The sequence below is a fragment of the Aulonocara sp. 'chitande type north' Nkhata Bay genome, linkage group LG12 (assembly GCF_057382095.1).
Source record: "Aulonocara sp. 'chitande type north' Nkhata Bay isolate Kocher_YH1m ecotype deep benthic linkage group LG12, A_spYH_male_GT1.1, whole genome shotgun sequence".
Taxonomy (NCBI): Eukaryota; Metazoa; Chordata; class Actinopteri; order Cichliformes; family Cichlidae; genus Aulonocara; species Aulonocara sp. 'chitande type north' Nkhata Bay.
This window is the reverse complement of record NC_141355.1, coordinates 13,725,869-13,744,297: the sequence shown is the minus strand read 5'-3', so window position 1 is coordinate 13,744,297 and position 18,429 is coordinate 13,725,869. Positions and strand designations below refer to the sequence as shown.

Sequence of the window (18,429 nt, the reverse complement as noted above, 5' to 3'; positions counted from 1 at the left end):
AGGCCAACAACCAGCAACCATATGTTTAAGGCCCGCATCAGAGGCTGGATGAACTGTATTAGCGGTCATCCTGAGTCTGTAAATTTAATTCTACAGCTTTGCTGACATCTAGTGGCCAAAATTGAAATCACACTATTTAAAAAAAATGCACACACAACCACCGTATCAGGTTAAACCACTCCGCTTAAAAACATAGTTCGGGGGGAGTGCATTTTGTAATTACAGGTATCCCGTCATGGATGGGTCCGTTTTGCCCGGATATAATTATAATATACTTATAATATATGGTTGATATGTGGATTAAATACATTATTTAATCTCAAGACGTTTGTTGAGAAAGTCGATGAAACTCAGTAGCGTATTAATTTTTTCAGTGATGCGGCCTATAAGTACATTGTGCACATTTCATTTTCCTCTTTGACCGGGACACCTGCTGTAAGGGAAAGTTAGGACGGTTTATAATAAGAAAAGAAAAAAATAAAGTGAGTATTCTTAGTTAATATCATACAACATGTGTTGAAAACGACAGTAAATATTGAGAGTGACTCTTAAAGTTGATATTGAAATCGATTAATGATAGCCTTACCGTTAATGGGCAGATGTTAATTAGCTAACGCATTGGTCTCTATTTATTTGACAAAAAACGCTACAATTTACAGTCAAAATCTTGGATAACGCATGCAATTAATGTGCAAACAAGAATGTCACATTTTATTCTGTAAAACAATCGTACACAAAAATCGGATTTCTCGTTAGCATGTGGTCATTAGCTAGCATCAGGTGTAACGATTCTACTTGATCACAAAATGGCGGCGGGGTAAAAGTAGAGGGCCTTGATGTTTTTGCAACGGTAAATTTTGGTTGGCAAAAATTAATTGCATTTTTTTAATCGCTGAAAATTTAGAGTATCGCTTTTCATCAGCCGAAAAAATTGAGAGGGGGCGAAAATGACTGGCAGAGCACGAGCGAGATCCAGAGGAAGAGCGCGTGGGCAGGAGACTGCAGCACCTGGAGCGGTAAGGACACCTTTGAATTTACTGTTAAATAATCCTTTAAAAAAAATCATATTCCCGTTACACGCTGGTTAACTACTTTGATTCAGCAGGGGTCAGTGGTGCATACAGCTTAGGCCGCATGGCCGATAGAAAGACAACAGGCTGATATTTACTGTGCCAAGCCTTATATTACCCAATGGTCTGTATCTGTAATGCCAACAAGTTATTATGGGTTTTTTTGTTATTTCTTTTGTACCCCTCACCCGGAAAAGGCTTATAGGATGTCCTCACACCGCTGGGCATGCGCACTGGACAAGTTTGTGAATTCAAAACTGGAGAAGGAAATCATCTAGGCTTTTCAAATTGGTACCATATGAGTTAAAAGGTTGAGGGATGGCAGTGCCGACTGCCAGTATTTTTCCCTCTATACTGAAATTTGCCTCAAACATGCACCAGCAGGGTTGCTCCATTTGTTTTTGTGCTTGTATTATCAAGATCTACCTCACTATATAAAATACCTTGAAATAATTAGCTGTTAACCCATTCTGTATAAATAAAATGGAAGTGACTCATGAAACTAAGAAAAATGATGTGTCAGGACTGCATTTCTGCATTTTTATTTTTTTTTGTCACAGTGGGAATTCTCTCCATTATCCACAGGACTCACTGTTGTCATTGCCCATACTCTTTGAAAAAGACATGTACTGCATAAAACATGCTCAGCATTTCATTTACAGAACGTAATTGTTCTTCTCACCTGTTAAAAGTGAAACGGCACACAGTGGCAGTCATTTCTAAAGTTGGACTTTAAATCTGAATTTTTCCAGATTAAAATGATTTTACATAATTTTGTCTCACCCTGTTGCATAAAATGCAGAAACAAGCCGAGGTGTGAAAAACGTTTTCCAAGCGTAATTCTTTATTTACTACAGAAAATACTGAGAACTTGCAGCATTAATGTGCTGTGGAAAATGTAAAGGGAAAACATTCTCTCTGGTATATTTATCTCATTCTTGGATGCGCACATTAAAAGTAATTGTCAAAAATGTGTCTGCAGAGTTAAGTTCCTTCTCGTGAAAAGAATGACCATGCTTAAAGCGACGTCACTTCTCCAACCTTCCTTTTGTTTTGTTTTTTTGTTTTTTTTCTTCAAGAGTCAGGCCCAAGAGCCGGCACCAGCAGCTGCCCCTCCCCCAGAGGCGGGGGACCTGGGTGGTAGAGGGAGGCAGAAAGGTGCTCCAGGACCCTTCAGTGCAGAAGGTGCAGTCAAACAAAAAGTCGAGCTACATTTCTTCTGTTAAATATCTTTGTTTGTCCTTTCTTTACTCCATTTATAAGTAAAGTTAAAAATGTAAACTGATGAGGACTGCACTGCAGAGGAAACCATCTCTTCTAATTGTGCAAAGAAATAAGGCAGTCCGATTCGATAACACTTTCTGTGCATTGCTAGAAATGTAAAATGCAGATTATATATTTGTAGACCGACACTATTGCCTTGTTGTTTTTTACATTCATATTAGTGCATGTGGACTGTTAACAGTCTTCATTTGTTTTCATTAGCTCTTCTACAGATTTCAGCTGGATTTCAGCAGGTGAAGCTTGGAGAAAGAGGTGGACGCCGCCGGGATTTTCATGATGCAGGCGTTAACACGAGGCAGGCAATGGAGCATGTGAAGGAATCCAAATGCGGTCAGTAGTTTTAAATCGAAACGATGCCAAATGTAACTTTCTGTAATCTGTGAGGTTTGAAAATTACTACTAAAATTCTGTGTGTGTTCACTTCCTCAGGAGTAACTGGTAATCCCATTCAGCTGACCGCAAACTTCTTTCGCATCCTGTCCCGCCCTCAGTGGGTTCTGTATCAGTACCATGTGGACTTCAAACCACAAATGGAGTCGCGACGCCTGAGATCTGCGCTCCTCTTCCAGCACGAGGAAACACTTGGCTCAGCACGGAGCTTCGATGGAGCTCTGCTTTTTCTGCCGAACAGATTGCACAGCAAGGTACTGTGATGCTCCAAACATCGTGCGTTATGAAGAAAGTGTTTGTGCACGCAGATGGAATTGCCTGTTCGTTATCATTGTAAAAAGAGTTGGTTTCCATAAATCAGTCAGCCTGAATGATCAGGTTAGTGTTAATCTCTTGAGAGATTGGAGTTATTGATTGCAAAACACTGAATTCCTGTAATTCTTTCAAAGTAGTAGTTGTTATATTATAAATGGCACAGGAGTTGACAAAGGCGTTGCTTGGTGGCTTGGAAAGTTGTGGTCTTTTTGACAAGCCTGGATTTTCCTCTTATCCAGTGTCTAACCCTCGTGTTTAGGAGACTGTGGTCTATAGCGAGACCAGAAATGGAGAGAAGGTTCAGATAACAATCACCCTGACGAATGAACTGCCACCCTCTTCACCAGTGTGCATTCAGTTTTACAATATCATATTCCGAAGGTAAGCTTTCCACCTTTCAGAGCTTCTTTTTAAAAAGTGATGCGCAGCAATATTTTTCGAATGCGTCTGCCAATTTAATGAAGTGATTTGCAACTGATTCGTAGTTTATGATTGTTGATCGGTAAAGTAAATAGTTGCATTTAATTGCAAACATTTTGACGTTGGTACAACTCACCAAAGTATTTTTGATGACTGGAAGCTTTAATGTCTACAGGATTTTGAGAATTCTCAACATGCAGCAGATTGGACGCAACTACTACAACCCCAGTGATCCCCTTAACATCCCACAGCACAAGTATAGTTCTTTTGTTTTTTCTTATATTAAAATTTAAGGCCTAACATTAACTGCAAAAGTTTTTATATGTATCAACATGAATGAACTTATTTTTCTCAGTACACAGTAACATCGACCGTCTGCAGGCAAAGTCCTCACAGTTTTTGCCCACTCATACATGATTGTGCCTGGCATAGTTGCCAGATGAAAAGGGTTTGGGGGGTATTTGCTTATCAACAGGTATTTTAAAAAAAAACATTACGAGCTAAAACAATTTCCTCTAAAACCTGATGGTGTCGGTTAGATCTGAAACTTTTAAACTCCTCATAAATGTCAAAGTAAAAGCAATGTATTCTTAACGGTTTTAGAAATTACGTAATTTAAAAAAATAATTATTATTTGTATTTATTTAAAATTTTATGCTAGGTTGACCATCTGGCCAGGGTACACCACCAACATCTTGCAGTACGAGTCCTGTATCATGATGTGCACTGACGTGAGCCACAAGGTGCTGCGCAGTGAGACAGTCCTCGACTTTATGGTCAACTTGAGGCAGCAATGTGGAAGTCAACGCTTTACTGAGATCTGTGAGAAGGAGCTTGTCGGGCTCATAATCCTCACGAAGTAAGATTTGCATTTAGCATCTTGTTTTTGTACTTGTGATGTGTATCACTCTAATGCAGGGGTGTCGAACTCCAGGCCTCGAGGGCCGGTGTCCTGGAGGTTTTAGATATCACCTTGGGTCAACACACCTGAATCAAATGATTGGTTCATTACCAGGCCTCTGGAGAACTTCAAGACATGTTTAGGAAGTAAGTTAGCCATTTAAATTGGCTGTGTTGGATCAAGGACACATCTAAAACCTGCAGGACACCGGCCCTCGAGGCCTAGAGTTCGACACCTGTGCGCTGATGCATTAGTTTCACAGTGCTTATGTGTAATCATATGTGACTTACTACTTGTGTTTATTTCTAATGTTTAGGTACAACAACAAAACCTACCGGATTGATGGTATTGCTTGGGATCACACTCCCAGCAACACATTCAAGAGGGGAGATGCTGACACTTCCTTTAAGAACTACTACAAGAGTGTGGGTATTGTGCACTCAACATTAAAAAAAAAAAAAAAGCCCTCAAGTTCTCATTACATGGACAATTACTGGCAAAGGCAAATATAAGAAATGGAACTAAAATTATCTAACTATTTAAAGGGCTAAAATTCAGATGCAAAATTTAAGAAAGAATTTGCATTTAGTGTCACTGGTGCAAAGTTTTTAAAGTGCTGCAAGTAGTAACTTTATGGTAAATTGCCTCAGTTTCAGTCCACACTCAAATATTTATACTTCCTGTTCTTAGCAATATGGCCTGGACATCACTGATGAAAACCAGGTGCTGCTGATCAGCTATGTGAAGAGGATGGGTCCTGCTGGAGCGCCACCTCCTGGTCCAGCCATGCTTATCCCAGAGCTGTGCTACCTAACAGGTTTAACCTTATTCTGTGCCATTTGGCCCTTTTCGGATAAATGTGCCTCTTTGTTCATCTGCAGGCATCTGTAAATATACGCTTCACGTCTAAGGACCTCAGTCCGTCTGCATTAAAGTTACAATGCTAATCTTACAAACATGTATGTACCACTTTCAACAAGGTACAAGTCAGAAATGTTTGCAGTTAGATTCACTAATAGTAATCCACAAGAAGGTATTTAGTTTGTTTATTCTGATACCTGAAACATTGGCCTCAGATGTGTTTTACAAGGAAGTTGTTTTATTATAACTAACTTTTTATAGGAATTGGATATTTTACATTTTGATTGGTTGTGTTTAACAGGCTTGACTGATAAGATGCGAGCTGATTTCAGCATCATGAAGGACTTGAGTACCCACACCAGACTGACCCCAGAGCAGAGGGAGGGACGCCTCAACAGATTTATCACTAATATACAGAGGTAGGTGACAGTCACTAGTAGAATCAGAATCAGAATAGAAATAAACGGATTGTTTTGAGTTATTGCCTAGGTGGTCTTTAATAGCTAGGCAATAATATATAAAACAATGATTTAGTGTTAATACTGGACTTGTCACATCTATACTGTGCTTAAGAGAAGTGATTTTTGAGGCATATATTTTCAATTGATCATGACAATTAAAGCTCTGATTTTTTTTTTTCCTAGAAGTTGTCTTCATCTCAGACACACTTTGGGTGTTCTGATAATATACTCAAAAGTTGACTGCAAATTTCTTCGTCATTATGTTCTGTCTGTAAGATTCCTGGCTTTGATTTACAGCTTAAATTATTTCACAGGAACGCTGACGCGCAAGCCGAGTTGGATAAGTGGGGACTCAGCTTTGATAAGCAACTTCTAAATCTGGCTGGCAGAGTCCTCCCTGTGGAGAGGATTTACCAGGGGTCAAGATCGGTATAATTTCTTCTTCTCAGTTAATTAAACAGATACATTTAAGGGCTCATTTAATATGTTTAATATAATTATCACATAGTATGACTACAACCCCTGGGCCGCTGACTGGGCCAAAGAGATGCGTGGATTAGCTGTGATGAGCGCTCCTCCCTTGAGCAACTGGCTCCTCTTTCACACCCGTCGTAACGGCAATGAAGCCAGTTCTCTTCTACAGACTCTCAGCAGAGTCTCAGGCCCACTGGGAATCGCCATGGGAAAACCTGTCATGTGAGTTTAGCATTTTTAAGTATTTCTGCAACACATTTTTTTTTTTTTTTTATCACAATGGACTGTCACGTATGTAAAGTGAAATTTTTGACTGTAACACTTGTAGGTTTTTTTTTTTCTTGTCTTTTAATTCACAAACGTTATCGTGCATCCTTGTTTTTCTGTAGGATACAGTATGAAGATCATCAGGAATCTCTCCTCGCAGCCCTGCGGCACAGTGTTGGACCCCAGATAGAGATGGTTGGTGATGTGTGAAGTGCACACACTTGTACATTTACATTTCAGTTTTCAGGTCTAAAATGTTTTTTATGAACCACATTTGCATTTAAATGCTCGAATTGTAGCCATTTTTTATAACTGACAGAAACTGCAGGTCAGTGTATTGTAGTTATGTCACATTGCATTTTTGCCATCAGGGATCTTAATTTTGACGTTTCCCAAAGCGGTACCAGACCTCAAAGTGTTTCTGTTTGTTAGGTGGTGGTAGTCCTCCCCAACAACAGGAAGGATAAGTATGACAGCGTTAAGAAGTTCCTTTGTGTGGACTGCCCCACTCCCAGCCAGTGTGTGGTGGCCCGTACCCTCAGCCGACCTCAGGCACTCATGACTATAGCTACAAAGATTGCGCTGCAGATGGCTTGCAAGATGGGAGGGGAACTCTGGAGTGTGGAAATCCCTGTAAGTCCCACACAAACTAAATACTTCAGATGTCAGAGATTAAAGTTTAAGGTGTTTTGGAAAGCAAAGAGTAGTAACTTTTGAATTGATTAAACTTTCTGGTGCTTTAGATGAGAATGTATTTTTTTTTTTTTTTTTCCCCTTTCATCCAAAACTGGTTTGATTGGGTTCACAATGCCTCTGACTGTCCTTGGGATGACTTCTTAAAAATAGATCCCCAGTTTGATCTCTGGAGGTGCAGAAATCATCTATGGTTCTGTAGCTGTCCAACATTAAGAAAAAGAAAGAAAATCTGCTAAGTCATACATCCGGAGCTACCTGCTGTGGCAACCCCTTGTGATATTGTCATGTTTGTGCAGCTCAAACAGCTGATGATCGTGGGCATCGACTGCTACCATGACACCGCTGCTGGGAAAAGGTCTATTGGTGCTCTAGTGGCCAGTCTCAACCAAAGCATGAGCAGGTTGGTTTCTGTAACTGAGTTGGGAATTCACACTGGGAGCAGTGCAATGCTCTCGGTTATGTTCAACATGTGCAAACAAGGCCTCACTTGGCGTTTTGTGTGTGTGTGTGTGTGGTTTCCCAGCCTTTAAATGCAATAGTACAGTTAATGATTCAAATGTTTTTCAAGGTGGTTCTCAAAGTGTGTGCTGCAGCACAAAGGTCAGGAGATCATGGATGAGCTGAAGAAGACTTTGAGTGGCAAGTTTCTTTTGTCATTTCAAAAACTTTTACTTTTAAATACACAGAGGATCTCAGAAACTGTCTTAACACTTTGTTTTCCAGCTGCCCTGAAAGAGTATTTGAGGTTCAATGGCTGTCTGCCTTCACGCATCATCGTTTACCGAGACGGAGTGGGGGATGGGCAGTTGCACAGTGTGGTGAACTATGAGGTTCAGCAGATCATGGACTCCATCAAGTCAATGGGGCAAGACTACAAGTGAGTTTTTACATCTCCAACGGTTATGGTGTTTTTTAAATCTCTAAAAACGGTTGCCCTCAGAGGCAGTTAAATTTGCATTTGATAACACAAATGGTCATACATGATTCCTTCCTTTGATTTGAGAATTGTAAGGACAGTAAAGTAAAATGACTGGTTGGAACATGGACATTTTTGTAGTGCTGTTAGTATTTATTCCTGAGCATCAAAAGAACAAAGTTGAGATTATTTAGTAGAAGTGTCAGGTTTTCCCAGAGCCTCTGTCCTTTTGTTGTAGCCCAAAGCTGAGTGTGGTGGTGGTGAAGAAGCGCATAAGCAGCAGGTTTTTCGCCCACATAAATGGCAAGGTGTCCAATCCTCCTCCTGGCACCATCGTTGACGCAGAGGTCACCCGGCCAGAGTGGTACGTCTTGTTTTGAGGGGGGGCGGGGTTTTTTTTTTTTTTTTGTTTGTTTGTTTGTTTTGTTTTTTTGTTTTTTTTTTTAAAGCTGTTAACGGTCTTTTGATATTTACATAGGAGCAGTTGTATTGTGACAGTACTGTTGCACGTTTGTTTTCTAGGTATGACTTCTATATTGTGAGCCAAGCTGTTCGCAGTGGGAGTGTCTCACCAACCCACTACAATGTCGTGTATGACACCAGTGGACTCAAGCCAGATCACATGCAGCGGCTCACCTACAAGCTCTGCCACATGTACTACAACTGGCAGGTAGGCTGGCATCAGAGTGACCTTTTTGAGTAGAAATCTTTCTACACTGAAAATGTTGTCTTCATCTAAACTGGTCATAATCAGGTGTCTTTCTCCTCAGTGTTTTTAAGGAGTTTTCATTAAATGATGACATTTTTGAATGATCGACTCTAATTTAGAAATTTACAAAGCAATACAATTTAATTTTAATGGAGGGAGAATATCAGTCAAAAATCAATGAGTGATATAATTATTTGATCCCCTACAACCCAGCCAGAATTCTGACTCAAATTGGCAAATTACAATCAAAGAGTTCAAGAGTGTCTAATTATAAAGCACACCTGTCTACAGAATCAATTTCTTCAATTAATTATATTTTTCAGTAATTGAAAAAGAGCTGTCAAAGGACAAACGGGGAATGGGATGTAAGAAGGTGACAATTACTGGTGCAATTATCTGGAAATATAAAATGACCATCAGTTGCCCTCGGTTTGGAGCTCCACATACGATCTTTGCTCATGGGGTGCACAAGAAAGGTGGTCATCAGCACAAAACTACATGCCAGGAGCTTGTTAGAGATCTGAAGGCAGCTGGGACTACGGACACCAGAAAGGCACATGGCACACCCATCTTAAGTTCGCCAGTGAACAACTAAATGATTTAGAGAACGCTTTGAAAGTGCTGCGGTCAGATGAAACCAAAATTGAGCTCTTTGGCATCAGCTCAACCCGCTGTGTTTGTAGTAGGGCTGCCACAAACGATTATTTTGATAGTTGACTAGTCACCGATTATTTATGCGATTAGTCGACTAATCAGATCATCATCCACTGGACGTAAAACTACAGCTTATTGCACCAGCAGCATCTCCTCTTATATAACTATCATTAGCTTACAGCTTTAAGCTTTTAAGGTGCTAACTAAAAATAAAGACAAGATGATAGTTTATTCAATTTTAATGAAATTTGCAGATTGTTTCGGTAAAGTTTAATAAACTCCTTGCTATCTAAAATATAACAGGACACCGGAGTATATTCTCCAGCATCTCACACTTCTGATAATCAGCTGTCTGCTTGACGTTTATTCAGCTGTGTAAAAACTATAACTTTAATCTCAGCCAAACCGATTTACTCAGGAACAAATAAAATACAAAAAAAAAAAAAAAAGCCAAACAACAACATTTTTAATTTATCTAAGTGACTCATATATATTTAACCTGAGTCGCGAAAGACGGCGGTGGGTTTGAAAACAATTTGCCGGGAGTCCGGTGTTCTTACGGCGCTAGTGACCTAGCCCCCGGCTAGCTATCGAGCTAGTGGGTAACAGACGTCTCCGAAAACGTCGGAGCGCTTTTGAAAATATGTGGTGTCCTGATAAACTGAGCCGATATTTGAGGTTTACACAGCTACATTCTCGCCTGAAAATATGTTAAACGTTTATTTTGTGACCCAGAAAGAATAATAAGAGTAATATTAAAACTAACTAGCTACCGCCATTGTTGGAAACTAAGCTGGGCCGCGCTATGAATTCTGGGACACAGCTGCTTCTTCTTCTTCGGGGTTTAACGGCAGCTGGCATCCTTGTACATGCTGTGCTGCCATCTTCTGTTTCAGTCCGTTATTACACTCTTAAATCCTGCTATTATTCCTGCGTCTTTTGCGATCTTACAAAGCTTCAAACGACACGTCGACTATTAAATCAGTCGTCGACGATTTTGATAGTCGACGTAATCGTGACTAGTCGACAAATCGTGGCAGCCCTAGTTTGTAGGACAAGAAATGCAGAGTATTACCAAAGAACATGATCTCTGCAGTCAAACATGAAGGTGGAAACTTTGTACTTTGGAGGTGTTTTTCCGATAAGAGCACAGAAGACTAAATGTGGGTCCGAATTAGGGCTGCCACAAACAATTATTTTGATAGTCGACTAGTCACCGATTATTTTTGCGATTAGTCGACTAATCAGATCATGCATCCATTGGACGTAAAACGTACAGCTTATTGCACCAGCAGCATCTGCTCTTATATAACTATCATTAGTTTACAGCTTTAAGTGTTTATGGTATGTGTTAACTAAAAATAAAGACAAGATGATAGTTTAAAGTTTAGTGAAATCTGCAGATTGTTTCGGTGGAGTTTAATAAACTCAGCCGTTGCTCCTTGCTATCTAAAATATAACAGGACACCGGAGTATATTCTCGCGCATCTCACACTTCTGATAATCAGTTGTCTGCTTGATGTTTATTCAGCTGTGTAAAAACTATAAATTTAATCTCAGCCAAACCGATTTACTCAGGAACAAATAAAATAAAAATAAAAAAAAGCCAAACGATAACATTTTTAAGTTATCTAACTGACTTATATATGTTTAACCTGAGTAGTGAAAGACGGCGTTGGGTTTGAAAACGATTTGCCGGGAGTCCGGTGTTCTCACCGGCTCTGGTGAGCCTTGAACCCCGGCTCGCTATCGAGCTGGTGGGTAACAGGCGTCTCCGAAAACGTCGGAGCGCTTTTGAAAATATGTGGTGTCTTGATAAACTGAGCAGATATTTGAAGTTTACACAGCTACATTCTCGCCTGAAAAGATGTTAAGCGTTTATTTTGTGACCCAGAAAGAATAATAAGAGTAATATTAAAACTAACTAGCTGCCGCCATTGTTAGAAACTGAGCAGGGCCGCGCTACGAATTCTGGGACACTGCTTCTTCTTCTTCAAGGTTTAACGGCAGCTGGCATCCTTGTACATGCAGTGCTGCCATCTTCTGCTTCAGTCCGTTATTACACCCTTAAATACTACTACTTATTCCTGCGTCTTTTGGGATCTTACAAAGCTTCAAACGACACATCAACTATTAAATTAGTCGTCGACGATTTTGATAGTCGACTAATCGTGGCAGCCCTAGTCCGAATCAGTCTTCCACCATGATGATGACCGGCCAAAGAAGTAGTACATTAAGGTCATTGAGTGGTCTAGTCAGTTTCCAGACCTCAATTGTATAGAAAACCTGTGGGAGGGAGCTTAAGCTTTGAGTTCCCAAGTGGCAACTGAGAAACCTAAAGGATTTAGTTTCTGTAAAAAGGACCGGGCCAAAATCACTCCAGAGATGTGTGCAAACCTGGTGACAGACTATACGGCTGTACTGGCCAAGAGTTCCTTCACCAAGTACCCACTTGTGTTTTACTTGTGTATCAAATACTTTTTTCACTCAGTGACATGTGAATCCATTCATAACTCTGATATGTTTTTTTTTCTGTATTTGTTAAAATAAAACTGCCATTAAAAATTAGACTTCATTTCTGTGTAAGTGAGCAAACGTATAAATTCAGCAGGGATCAAATAATTTTCCCCGACTGTGTAAATGTCACTGGCTTTGGCATTGTGTTGGTCATGCCTGATTGTTTTTCTTTGTGCTTTAGGGGATCATCAGAGTGCCTGCTCCCTGCCAGTACGCCCACAAGTTGGCTTTCCTTGTGGGTCAGAGCATCCACAAAGAGCCCAATATGAAGCTGGATGACCAGCTTTTCTACCTTTAAAGATAAAAAGGCCCAGTTTGGATAGAAAATCTTATTTTGTTGTTTGAGCTTAGTTGTTGTTGTTGTTTGAGCTTAGTTGTTGTTGTTTCGGAGGCCAAATTGAATGCAGTAGTTCGATCAGTTATACTTTAAGTGATGGGGAAAGTCTTTTTTTTGTTGTATCTATAATCTTTGGTTTTGTTATATTTGAGCCTTTTATTGTTATCATTTGCAGCACAAGATTTAACCTAGATGCTGTCACACTTTCTGTATTCATTTACTCACAAATCAATAAATCTGTTTGTAATTCCTGGCATTTCAAAGCAAGTCAGTCCAATATTACATTACAAAATATCAAATTTATTTATTTTTTTATATAAAAGATTGCACATGCACACCCACACAATAATTTGTAACCATCAATATAGGCTGATAATTCTTATCATAAAGCTAGCACACAGTTGCAGACTTTTAAACAATATGGTCTTCAAGACACCATGGGGAAAGCTTAAACTGTTTGATTATAAATTTAAATGTACAAAAAAGGCAGTCTGAAAATCAAGTATAAACATTTAAAAACAATTTTACAAATGGACAAAGTACAAAAAGAGCAACAGTCACTCAAAATGAAGAGAAGCAATGTCTGAGGAAGTGGTTCGTAAATAGGAAAAAGGTGTTCATCAGTTTACTGTAGGTGCAGATGGCGGTCTGGCCGAGAATTGTACAGAAAGCATCAGAATGTTTTGCATACATTCTTGTTTTGTTTTTTTTCTTCTTTGTTTTTGGCAGTTTCAGTTCAACTCTTGTGTATAGAAAATAGTCTGGATTTAAACGGCATGGGAGGATGAAATGGGGAAACTGAATGATGTAAGGTAGGAGGAGGTGGACTGTTCCATTTCACGCACAAGGATGGACATCTGCACAATCCCTTAGGGCAGCTTTGAAAATACATTGGCCTTCAATTCATTGTACATTCACTACTCTACATTAAGGTGTAGATATATATATAGATATATCGATATACAGTACTTGTATCCTGCACCAACATAAAGTGGGACACTGAACAGGCATCACTGACGGATTGGCTTGAAGAAAAGTATTTCAGATCAAATATATTTTGGGTTAGGAGGGGCAGCATAGAGGTAGCCTTGTGTCTCACTGTTTACTACTGTGAAGTCATCAAATCTGTAGCATTTAGTGAAGCTCAGAAGTGTTGCATGTTAGAAATCCACCGCAGTACAATGGCTGATTTGATCTGCCGATGCCATATCGCACAGTAACTATTTCTTTAATGCAACTGTAAAGTCATGTTTTAATTTGGGAGTATAGTGTCAACTTTAAAAAAAATCTCCATACATATGAATTTGGTATAGGGGGAGAATTTTCAAAAGTTTTTCTAGGATTACAAAAATGTTTATTTTTGAGAGGTTTAACAATAAATGGACGACAACACTGGAGACTTGAATAGTTCTACGTAAGCTCTGTCGCATGGAAACACAACAGTCACACAATACCCTGCATGTCACAAGTTGGGATTGACATTTGCGAACGCCTTTTATGAAGTAACATAAATGAATAGTAGGCATGAAACTGCATGCTCTACTGCAGCGGTCCCCAACCCCTGGGCCTCGGACCGGTACCGGGCCACGAGAGTTGAGGCTCAGGTGTGAAATGTATAGTTTTCAGGGTTATTTTGTTATCGTTTACTCAGTTTTCCTGGGTCTTTTCACGTGTGTTATGAATAAATTTTCGTTTTTTTGGTACCGGTACTAGTTTTATTTTGTTGTATTTATCCGCGACACCTTAAAGGCCGGTCCATGAAAATATTGTCGGGCATAAACCGGTCCATGGTGCAAAAAAGGTTGGGGACCGCTGCTCTACTGGACAAAGTACTACCCATTGTGCAATTATAAGGCAAATACATGGAGGTTGGATATACTAGGCATTGTCATTTAGGCTGATTTGACTGCAAAGACCCTGTAGTAAATACAGTATGTGCTTGTTGCTGACACGTCTCTGGGGAGGGAAATATGCCTATATCACAGCTGTTGAAGTAGGGCAGAAGAGAAGGAGTTAATTCTGCTGATTTGTCAACGTTTACTGCACAGTATGTCAGCTATGCTGACTTAAAAGTACTGCATGCTCCAGGTTCCACACTAACCCCGTTGCATCGTATGCGATCTGAAGGGGCCAGGAGGGAATGTGCTGAAGTAACGCATGCAAACCTTGTGTACAATTTACGACTGGCTGTTTTGGACTAGCTCAAAGACACTCAAATCCATCTTCACATCAAATTCAAACTGGACTCCAAGGTTTAAGTGAGCCCTCAGTATTTGAACGACATTCTGGTTTCTGTGTACAACACACTTGACTCATGATGTCTCTTAAGTGTCGCACTTGACCAAGCAGAAAATGAAAATCGCTGCAGGCTCAGTCTTTCCTTTCTACAGCAAAATCTCATCAGCCAGAGAGTTGGAGGTAAGATCACTACATCGTCCGACATTATGAGGTCTTGGGACCGTAATATGAAATGTTTTTGAAAATATGAGTGGATACTGTTCGACAAAGTACAAATATTCTAGTGTACAACAGATGTAAAAGAATAAAGCATTTGCTAAGCTCACAAATGCCACCTGTCCACTGCATTTGGATGAGTTTGTTTTTAAAACACTACAAGGATATGGCTGACACTCTCCAAGTATGTCAAGAAATTATTTTACAGCGCCAAGTCTTTGCAATAGTTTCTTCCCTTTGGAGAGCAGTCCCTTTTTCTTTTTGGAGGAGTACATGTCCATTGGGGCCCTGATGGGACTGCCGGGCCCCACGGTGGCGGGGCCAGAGCCAGGGATGTGTGGACGCACTGTGGAAGAGGCTGCTCTTCTGGGCGGACCCGATTTTTCCAATGGAACCTAATGGGAGACCCGTAAGGGACAGTTGAGGGTGTTAAAAAGCCAACCGTCTCTAACACCCCTGTCACTACTCCCCTCCTTCTCTTAAGTCCTTTCTGTCTCAGCTGGGCCAGCATAGCTCTGAAGTCTACTGCCCTCCCTGGATGTTGACCCACCCCACCCACTCTGTCAGGTAGAAACAGTGTTTGTACATATAGCTTTTTTTTCTTTTCTTTTTTTTTAAATGAAGCTGCTATGAATAAACTACAGGAACATGGAATTTTAGACTTGACATTGACTAACTTCCACATCAGTTTAAGGTGACAACATTTCCCAACACTGTCAAAGGCGGGGCAGTTCCTCTCACATAAAAAGATACATTTGCATTTTGGGACAGATCTACATCACATTCACCTTCCTCCCTCTTACATATACATATTTACTGATACAACTGGGTTACAGAGAAACCACCAGCCACTCTTCCTTTTCTGTAATCATGAGCTAAAAGGCTCATTTTAATTGCACTTTGGGAAGACACAGGACAAAAGATCACATTTGTACGAAGTTGCATTTATATATACATGTGTCAACGCACAGTAATTTACACACGGGTAAAAATGAAGTGTGATTTTGAAAGCTAGTCTACGTGACCTTTGAGAGAAAATTGTTTGTCCAATTACAAGTCAAAGCACAAAATAAAATGCACCACTGCTCAGAGTCAGGCTTCCGCCTTGGCATTTTAGCTAAATGCTAATGCAGCTGTTTTGCACGGCACCTTCAGTGCCATTTGCAGTGGTCGCTGTGCAGCAAAAGTTGCATAGTCTCACTTGAATTAAGAACCAGTTCTTGGTCGTCAACTAGCTAATCTTGGTTCACAGGATTAGGACTGATTTGAAAACCAGATCACAAACAAGAAAAGGCAAAATAATAATAATAATAATAACAAAACCCATCCTAAATTTGGCTACAGGAAGAAGAAAAAACGTGACAATTTGAAGTGTAAAACCAAACAAGCTTGTTTAAAATGTTTATTTTTGTGAATGTGGTTTTGCATAGAATTGCTCGATTTTCTGCTTTTCCTTGATTTTACTGTATATCTAATTTGAACTGTTATTTTCCAGATTTGAGGGTCGCTGTGCAACAATGGCCTTTTAGCTTACCATGACTTACAGCAGGAGCCTTGCTTCAGGAGACGGACATTGTCATGTACAACACTCAGAGAAACAACTGAAGATACCACACCTTTTTTTGTCTAATGCATTGGCTAGGGTTTCTATGTCCTACCAACAAACAGCATCAAGTTTTTTGGTAACACAGAGAAGTTTCCTAAAACAACCTACAGGAATGTCATACAAAGTATACATGTTGCATACCAGAAACTAAGGGTACCCATGACATCTGCATTAGACGAGGGGAGCGTAATCTTGGTATCCTCAGTTGCTCACTTACGTGACGGAAACAGAGCCTTTAAGGTGTGAAATGAACACTCTTCTTCTGTTTTGCCAAGCAGGTGAGGAAAAGAAATAAAACAAAAAAATATGGTGATGGCATTTCAATAGTTTGCACTATGACAATGGCAAATTAGAACACAAGGAAGGAAATATCTAATGACACCTATTAATATATTCTTTTTTAACAATTGCATTATTTGTTAAAACACAAAAATAACATCACATATTTACATTTAGTAAAGAGTTACTTCTGAAATGATTCTCTGATGGCAACATAGGCTAAGTGACCTTTGCGTGCTACTTTACAAGAAAGCAATTTACAAAACAAGGTGTTCAGGAGCAGATACAAAAAGTTGAACTACACTAGACTCATCTTTATATAAAATGATCAAGAGTTCATGCATCTGGACTATATACCATGCTGAGCTACACACTACATAGTTCATCTTTCAGTACAACAAAACTATTTACTCTATTAGAAATGACTTAAGATCAAACACAGAATATATTCATAAAGCATCTGTCAGAATGCTAAATACACATGTGCAAAAAAAGGTATTAACGGATCTTTTCCCAGACATGACATGACAAGTAAAAAGTCACAGGAGCTTCTTGCCCTTTAATTTTACTCTCATTGAGAATGCTTTATGAATACAATATATCCATGTATTATACAATGCAGAACTCCCACTCCCACCCACAGCAGTGAACATGAAAAATAAAATACCTCTGTCTTAAAATTTCTTTTTTTTTTTTCTTTTCATCGATTTCTTAGACATCTATTTATTTACAGTGTAATGCTATAAAGTCAGAAATCCCTTTTTGCTCAATGAGACACACACGCACAGACACAAAACTAAAGGAGATAGAGGGAACTGAAAACAGTAAATGGATGACAGAGCGCTAGTACTGCGAAGGAGCATGTACCCTTTTGGTCTTTATCCGTGCTGGAGTGTCCTGGGGGTACCGAGATGGTGAGTCAGTGAGAAAAACCTCTACATCATCAGGCACTTCTTCTAGAAAGTTGGAAGGAACAAGTCCCTTGTGTCCATTGAGCTCACCCTGTGGAGTACATGAGGACAGCGAGACTCACTGTGGTGTATTTAACTTTCAATTTTTACCTTTTGATTTAAACCTTTCTCCGCGTAGCAGGGATGGAGAATTTTAGCAGCAGTAAAACCGAGAAACTTGAGGAACACTCGCCAGCCACTTTATTAGTTACACCTGTTCAGCTTCTCATCAGCGCAAATATCTAATATCCAATCACGTAACAGCAGCTCAATGCTAAAAGGCATGTAGATAGGGTCAAGATGAGCTTCGGAGGTTGAGGACAAAAAGAGTTTTAAGTGATTTTGAACCTGCCATGGTTGTTGATGCCAGAGGGGCTGGTCTGAGGATTTCAAACAACTGCTGATCTACTAGGATTTTTCCAACAACCATCTCTAGGGTTTAAAGAGAACGATCTGAAAAAGAGAAAATATCCAGTGGGCAGCAGTTCTCTGGGGGAAAATGCCCGTTGATGCCAGGAGTCAGAGGAGAATCACCAGACTGCATTCGGCTGATGAGGAAAGCAACAGCTGGTTATGACCAGCAAATGCAGAAAAGCATCTCTGGATACACAACCAGATGGGCTTCAAAAACGCAAGACCACACTGGCAGCCACTCCAACAAGGAAACTTCTAACAGGAAACTGAGACTATAATTCACACAGCCTCACCTAAATTGATCAACAAAAGAATATAATTATGTTGTCTGGTCTGATGAGTCTCAATGTCTGCTGCAACATTTGATGGTAGAGTCGGAATTTGGCAGAAACAACATGAAAGCATGAATCAGACCTGCGTTGTATCAACGCTTCAAATTGGTGGTGGTGCAATG

General features: G+C 39.9%; 2 protein-coding genes across 4 annotated transcripts in view; one reads left to right on the top strand and one right to left on the bottom strand.

Annotated features, from left to right (window-relative positions):
* The first annotated feature begins 291 nt into the window (after positions 1-291).
* On the top strand, positions 292-12,528 carry piwil1 (piwi-like RNA-mediated gene silencing 1). Its single transcript, XM_086313648.1, has 21 exons — positions 292-482; positions 905-1,016; positions 2,150-2,255; positions 2,556-2,684; positions 2,784-2,998; positions 3,319-3,440; positions 3,655-3,735; positions 4,141-4,338; positions 4,697-4,805; positions 5,071-5,197; positions 5,543-5,660; positions 6,017-6,131; positions 6,211-6,398; positions 6,566-6,638; positions 6,876-7,076; positions 7,436-7,539; positions 7,708-7,778; positions 7,863-8,016; positions 8,294-8,419; positions 8,578-8,725; positions 12,117-12,528. Exons 2-21 carry the CDS (start codon positions 948-950, stop codon positions 12,231-12,233), a joined length of 2,571 nt encoding a protein of 856 aa, XP_086169774.1. The 5' UTR covers positions 292-482; positions 905-947; the 3' UTR covers positions 12,234-12,528.
* The window catches only part of rimbp2b (RIMS binding protein 2b), a 118,156-nt gene continuing 106,232 nt past the window's right edge, over positions 6,506-18,429 (bottom strand). For 2 of the 3 annotated variants that reach the window (XM_086313645.1, XM_086313646.1), the window contains 2 exons: positions 17,479-17,613; positions 14,979-16,594 (listed from right to left, as the gene is read on the bottom strand). In XM_086313645.1, the coding sequence (XP_086169771.1) occupies positions 16,568-16,594; positions 17,479-17,613 (162 nt within the window). In that variant the 3' untranslated portion in view covers positions 14,979-16,567. Of the gene's footprint in view, positions 16,595-17,478; positions 17,614-18,429 lie in introns of all 3 variants that reach the window. The other variant, XM_086313647.1, reaches the window with a different exon arrangement.